The 7,804-nt window shown below is 38.2% G+C and overlaps 1 protein-coding gene across 1 annotated transcript in view; it reads right to left on the bottom strand.

The window, feature by feature from the left end:
• The window catches only part of SSU72 (SSU72 RNA polymerase II CTD phosphatase homolog (S. cerevisiae)), a gene marked incomplete at its 5' end in the record, with an annotated part of 22,694 nt that extends 18,144 nt beyond the window's left edge, over positions 1-4,550 (bottom strand). Inside the window, one exon of the mRNA XM_010284924.1 lies at positions 4,407-4,550. Within this exon, the coding sequence (XP_010283226.1) occupies positions 4,407-4,550 (144 nt within the window). The remainder of the gene's footprint in view (positions 1-4,406) is intronic.
• Between the last annotated feature and the right edge of the window lie 3,254 nt (positions 4,551-7,804).

Here is a 7,804-nt window from a genome sequence, read left to right as displayed (position 1 = left end):
AGGGAAATGAAGATTTCAGTTTTGTTCATCTAGACTCTGTGAAGATCTTGTACACGCCAGAACATGCTTCAGATTCCACACACCACCACCACCACCCCCCGCCCCGAATTCTGGAACTGCTACATACAGTCCCTCAAGCCTACGCTTGCTCCAAAGCCACCACATCTTCCTCTACTGATGTTCTACCACAATGCATCTTACCAGGTAATAGCACACATCTTCTGAGGCAGATGGAAGACTTGGGGATAAACCAGGGTTAAGTGTCAGCTATGGGGAGACCAAAACACTATGAATATTAAGCCTGTATATGGCAGAAGAAACTGTTTCCACTTGTTCTGAATGTGAAGGGTACAATTAAAAAACAACAAACAACACACAACCACCACACATCAGCAATAGCACAAAATGGCCATCCAGCTTAGATTTGGAGTTCACAGAGAAAAAACTAGATCCCAATCACCTAGATTATCACTACCTTTTTTTTTTTTGACAGAAAAGAATCCTTATGTCTTTGAGTGAGATGTACCAAGCCAGTTCTTCTTAATTCTGAAAACATTTTCTTTCCTACCTGAAGCACACCTTTAATAACTTCTTGAGAACATGTCCCATCCCACTCCCCCCAATTTTGTATCATAACTATGGAGCTAAAACTGGAACGCTATCTACAGTTAGACAGCAGGTCAAATTAAAAGAGGAGGTAAAAAAAGCAGGAAACAGAGCAGTAGGCCAAGCTTGCAGGGCAGAGGTAGGCTTCCTAGAAATCCTAATTAAAAAAAAAAACAACTATCTATGGAAATCATTAGGTATCTTCCATATGAGAGTCACAGATACATCAGTGTTGCGAAAGGGAAAGAAACGATCAATCATGTAGTTAATATTGACAGAGAATCCAGGAGCTACTGCTGCAGAAGTTTGGTCAACTTTCCATTTGAACAGTTCCTATCCCTAGGCATAAAAGCAACTGCTGTTGCAGATTTAAATTGGCGTTTAGAAAGTTTCATCCTTGACTATTTTTTGCATTCACTTGAAGGCAAGGCTCACCAGTTTCCCTCTATTTTTTGTTTCATCTTTAAAGTCACCATCATATAATTAGTACTAAGTCCTTAAACCACTTCACACAGCTATAAGGAGCAAGTAATCATAGTGGCCTATCTTTGAGAGGTCCGGTTACACATGCAAATACAACAAGGTAGTGTATCTATACTATGCATGCATAGCCTCACAGAGATACTGCAGACATTGGTCATGTCTCCTACAGATTAGCAGAACCCTCTACTGTCCTCCTAGAAATTATAATAGAGTAATACTTTAAAAAGCAACCAAAAGCCACATTCAGAACAGCCTTAAATGGTTTTGTTGCAGCCCTCTATAAGACCCAGGGAATTTAAATGCAATATTCTAAAAATGCAATGGTAGATATGGATACTTATTCTAACTATAAGGTTTAACTACATCTTAAAATGCTTTGAAATACTTCCATTTTAGATATCCTGTAACCACCTACTCAACTGAATCTGTATGCCTGGCTCCATTAATCCCTTATTCCTGTGCTTCTGAAATTCAGCATATGCCTTCAAGGTATGTGAGCTTGTCCTCCTTATTTCACTAATTAACTACAATGAAGGTGCTTTTAGTCTCTATGGTGGGTTTTGGATAGTTGCCCTGTCTTCCCACAAGTGAGTAAGAGAGTGTCAACGGAACTTTTCACTCTAACACATTTTGACCTTGCTCTGACTGATGTCCAACACAGCAGGACCTCATTTCTGTTTGAGACTACTGCTTTCTGAAACAGGGGTCATTTACTTGGCTGGCCAACAGAAAACATTCTAAGTCCCTTACAGCCACAATTTCACTGAGTATCTAGTATCCATAATGCTTTGGACCTCTGTTGGCATACAGAACTGGAGGAAGGACATCACTCATGAGACAGTACTGAATGCTAAGCACTCAAACTTCATGTGTCCCATCACTGGAATATGGGAACAAGCAGACAGTTGTCACCAAGATACACTATTTCAAGCCACATGAAAAGGCTACAGATGACAGTCATCTCTGCTTAGCTGATGAAAGCAAGGTTGGGGAACAGAACAAGCAGCTAAATCATATGAAGAACCACACCTCCTTTTGTTTTCCCATACCAATTACACTAAAAGCCCATCAGAAGAGCAGGCCCTCCTACCCTTCAGCAGGTAACTGCATGCCCATCACCCCTATGAAGTAATCCACACCCTCAGAACCTGAGAGCCCACATGACCCTGGTTCACAAAAAACTACTCCACAATTCTCTGATGAGGGTTGGTCTGGTTTTGGTTACTGTAGAAGTCTTTACCCTCAAAACCCATTTCTGGAAATAGAGTTGCTTTCTGCACTGAGAGTCTACACTCTGAAAACCTTAACTTCTATTATCTGAGAATCAAAAATGCAAAGATGTGGAAGCAATTGTTCTTTCTCTATTTCCCTTGCAATGGCTATTGTTTAAGTGTGCTTTCTTTTATCTTAAGATAAGGTTCAACTGCAACACTGCAAATACATTTGGGGAACACAGCAATCATCTCCAGCATGGGGCAGAACCAAAATGGTAACTGCAAAGTATGCTGAATGGGGGGACTAGGTAGGCTTTCTGTTGGTTTTATCTTAAAGCACTGCCATATTCAGTACAGCAGTAATGAAGAATGCAACAAGGAAATGACAAGTCGTTAGTGCTTGTTAAAATTATTTCTCAAAGTAATTTTCTTTTGAAGCAATTCTTTTTTAATCAAGATATGGCATACCTCATTAAGGTGGGTTTGCAAGATTTTCCTTTTCTCTACAGGCAGAGGGATACAACCCCCCCCCCAACACATCACACGTGATTAATTAAGACTATACCCTACAATTCAATTTTTCTTTTTAAAGAAGGACCTCTAACTAGATACTAGGAAACCAAAACCCCTGCAAGGGATACCATTTGGGTGGAACACCATGCAGAAAGGTATTCCAATGTTTTAGTCAGTTCTCACTGTACTGTATAGGTTTAATCAAACAGCACAGCCCTTCTTAACAGAAGTCTTTCAATGCCCAATGCAAAAGAAGGCACCACTCTTGGGGTCTCATGGCACTCAAATTTACTATTTCTGGTGAGCAAATACAACAAAGAACTTACTGAGTAGTAGTAAGCCATAGTATAATCTGTGCTACCAAACAACTGTAGAGCTATCTTTCAAAAAGTTACTGAATTTGCTGACTCCTTTGGTAACAGCTTGAACTAGTTTACACCATGTTCCAAGTTTTCTAGTCTCTGAAAATCTGTTTAGTCTCATTCCAATTTTTTAAAAAAGATGCAAGAAAACTGGGCTGTTTGAGTACAATGAAGATATTTAAACCATGTTAACATTCCTGTTGGATCTTCAGATAACCATACCCGAGATTTTACTAAAAAACCTTATACTACTAAAAAGTGAAAAAACTGCTCTATTGAATTACCAAGCCTCATTTCTGGGATACTTCACTCTAAAGGGTCCTCTATCTTTTAAGTAGAAATTCAGCATATACTGAACCTGTTACTTAGGGTAAGTTTTCTCTTTCATATTTAACATTTAAAAAAAAAATAAAGATCAGATCCCTTGTTGCGAAAAACTGTATCTAGAATCAGTGCTCCAATTTTGTAGGTTTGTGGGTTTCTCTTAAAAACAAATGAAAAGTCAACTTTAAATACAGATGTTCTAAAAGCATGCAGTTTGACATTAGTAATGGTTTTAAGAAGTGTATGTAACCTTGATCACCTCTGCTCTCCAGGATTAAATATGTTATTGGACTCTCCTATGTCCACTCTTTTACAGTTGGACTTGATGATTTTAAAGGTCTTTTCCAACCTAAATGATCCTACAATTCTATGATTCATAATATGCTATCGGGTTTCGTTTTTTTGTCGGTGCACAGATCAAATAATGTATCAAGAAATTCTCAGTGAGAAGGCTGAGATCTTTAATGAAAGGCATCCTCTCTCCCAGAGAAAGTATACTGTAAACCTTACCTGTTTTGTCTGAGCTAAATACAACATTTATGTTGAGGTGGTGGCTCTTCGCATATCCATTATCAGGACAGTCTTTGTATATTTTCTCAAAATATAATCCACAGTGCAGTGGAGGTAATGGACAATCTGTGATAGTATTAATGTGCTTTCATTCAAGAGCTAAACATGTTACAAACTACAAAAGAGCATTTTGAATGCGTGCATTGTCACTCGATAGCAACTTACAAGGGAGCATTAGAGGCCCATTGTAAAAAAACCTCCTATAAACCTAAAACATTTTAAGATCGCCAGTCAAGCAACTATATATTCCTAACGCATAATGCCAAATAATGAATTACACCTTTCAAAGATGAATCATATTGGATTTTTTAAAAAGGCCATGCCACGGGGATACAGTTCTTTGTCTTTCCTAAGCAGATCATTGTACATCTGATCATATGTTGTTTTGAAATCATAAACATTCGGCTTGTCCGGTGCTGGTCCTGGCAGTTTCACATGAGTCCCTGTTCCAAAGGATCGGACACTGAATCCTCGTTTGCTGAAAGACAGAGGGGAAGAGGGAGGAAAGGCAATTAGATCAGATGGACTTTAAACACCAAAGTGCTGAAGAACACATACTGAATTGTTAAAGTTGTTAAAACACCTCTCAGCAATCAGCCAAATCACAACCAAACAGTTAGGCAACTCTTATCAAGTAAATTGCCAAGTGTACCAAACATGCATATTTCCTTGCAGTTACCATCAAAACCCCATTTCTAAAGGAGCACCTAGATTTTATAATAAACTTTCTCAGAATTATGGTAGGTAGCGTTTTGGATATTTCTTTTGTGCTTTCAGGCATCTTGGATTTCCAACAAGCATGTGTTCTATATTCACTCTTGGACAATACAGTATAGGCAGAGATGGTTTTGTCTCATATAAGTACATAACAATACCTATTGATCAATATTTATGTATTCTGCTAAACTTGCTGGGCTAACTGCATTATTTCCCTCACTATGTTGCCAAAACTACCTCCAGTGTAATTGAATTAGCCTAGTACAAACATTTATGTGCCTGGCACTTTTCTCCAAGTGGACTGAAAAACACACTGTGCAATTACCTTAACAAAAGTGGGGCACATATTCTGCTGGCGGGCACCTGAACTCTTGAGTAAGCAAGGGGTAGCTTCATTCTGTTCCCATGAACAACTACTTGTTTAATAATTATAATTATACAGAGGCAGGAACCTGCTTGTCTTTAGGGGTAATGTCAAAATGTTCTTTCTGATTAACCTAAATACATTTACTTGAATCTCAGCAAATCCTTCAGTAACATTACGAAACATTACAATATATTTGCTGAGTAACAGGACCAAAAAGAGGTTGTTTTCTAGTGGTCTAATGGACAAAGTTACATGGTAAAATACTGTCAATATTGTCCAGAATGCTGAAACATTTGGCTTTATAATGACAATCTAACTTCTGAAACAGGTCAAGAATGGCTTAATTTTTATTTTTTTTTTTTTAAGGACCCACACTTTCAGCTTCAATAATTTATCAGAGACTGAATGGAAAGAACAGTGTTAAAACAAAAACAAAAAGCAACCCAATGCCCAGCCCCCCTCTCCCAAAGTTATAGAGCCTTCTTCTGAAGAGAGCGAACAGGAGACTGGGAACCAGTGCAAGAGTCCCAAGTATGTGTTTTGAGCGACAGACAAGTTACATCTTGACTCCTTGGTCTTCACATACAAGATAGCAAGGAAATTCAGTAGAAGACACACCAATTCAAACTGCGTGTTTGTCTTCAAATGGTGTCTTTCAAGTGATCCAAAAAGCTTCTACACAGAGCCTAACTGTGATCAAGCTTTGCCCCAAGCTCAGACACTGCTATGCAACTATCAATAGTGTTATCTCCTTTAATTTATCCTGCTGGAACGTAGCCCCTCCTTTCTCTGCAATTCTTTCCCCTCTCCCGGTCCTTCACACATTAACAGTGACTCATAACTGCACCACTTACATTCAGTTTATTTTCCCTGCGATACTTCCAAGACCCAAATTTTCATTCTACTGCTTCTACTGGACATGAAGAGAGCCATAAATTGCAGTGCTAAAATACTAACGTTTCAAACTGATCCTTTTTCCAGGTGCCTCATCCTTCTTCTTTCCTTTCTATATCTACCACTTGAAGCTATTTTTGCTAAGAATTTTACTACCAGCTGAGAAATAGTGGACCTTGGCACCTTCACTTGCCTCTAATGTACATGACCCATCAAAAATTACTTCCCTGAACAGCCAGAATACGCCCTTGTCACATGGAATTTCATGCTTTGACACTAGCTGTTGCCAGGGTACAGCTTTTACACTATTTATGCACAAGGTGTACCATTATGAAATATTCTGAAAATGTTTCAACACATTTCTTGCAACAATTGGGGGTTGAAGGAGACAGAAGAATGCCTGCACAGAACCACTATTCAACAGAGCCTGCTGTTATTAAGCAGCTGGACAGATCTAGTTTAGTGAGTCATCAAGTATCTGTTGTAATGTGGCACAGCCTTTTTAACAATGAACATTTTCTACAAGACAATGTACAACTAGCATTTGTTCTTGGCCTAATAAAACTACCCCAGAAGATGAAAAATAACGAGCTTCAACTTCACCATAAACAGGAAAGGGTAAGATAACAAATATACTACCCTAGCACTGATTTCTGAAAATGTGAACCTCAAATATTAACAGACCTGTAAATGCTGTGAAATTTCAGGAAGCTGTTTCTATTAATACACTATTAAGACCAATGTATGTAAACTATCAATATACTAACTACAAATATAAGCCAGTAAACAGATCTCGTTTTCAGCAAGTATGCTCACCTCAGTTTAAGTCCAAAGCTCATTACAATGAGATCTCAACACACTAATCATGTGACCATGAGTTTATAGACTTTTAACTGAAGAACCTGAAAGCAGTCATTGCAGTGAGCTCTGAGATTCTTTGGAGGGAAACGCAATGTGTCTCACCTGGGACACAACCGCTGCTGAAAGCTGAGATCAACATGGGACTACACTAACAAAGCACTAACACATGACAGAGTTGTTATCACTTGGGTTCAGGTACTGAGAGGAGAAATAATATTAATCCATGCAGATTGAGATATGAACTTTTATCCACACCTTTCTTCTATTTAATTGTTATTTTGGGATCTCACACATGCTTACATCAAGGCATTTTCAGCTTACTGTAAGGTTGTAACAGCACAGCTTCTCTTCCTACAATGGCCAGTAGTAAGTATTACTAAACATTAAAGCAAATACAATAAAACCTGCAGTACCACAGCACCATCCCCTTCCATAACATGCAGCAGGAAAAAAATCAGCAACAGTGCCCTCCTTATAGACCACTTTGAAAATATCTATGCTATTTAATCAGTATAAAAAACAAAACAAACAAAACCTAAACACCACCCCACAAAAAACCCCCTACCTCTTAAACAGCAGGAACACAAGTATTGTTAACTAATTTTGACTATGAAATCTTTAAAACATTAACAATTTGTTATAATTTGCATTATCAGTGACAAGCTGTCAAATGGAAATGCTTTACTATAAAAATGTTAAAATACTTCCTTCTTCCTGAGGGTTTATTAATACAATGTAAAGATTTCTTAAATTAAGCAATACAAATTTCAATACCTCACTGCATTTAGGCTGCTGACAATGCCAGTAGAGAAGCTGTGACTAGTGACTTGCACCCTTGCAGTTTATCTAAGTTATCTTAAATGGTCAATGTTGAACTACAAATCATAACAACA

Source organism: Phaethon lepturus, unplaced genomic scaffold, assembly GCF_000687285.1.
Source record: "Phaethon lepturus isolate BGI_N335 unplaced genomic scaffold, ASM68728v1 scaffold12124, whole genome shotgun sequence".
In the NCBI taxonomy this organism is placed as follows: Eukaryota; Metazoa; Chordata; class Aves; order Phaethontiformes; family Phaethontidae; genus Phaethon; species Phaethon lepturus.
This window is presented reverse-complemented; position numbering and strand designations above follow the sequence as displayed.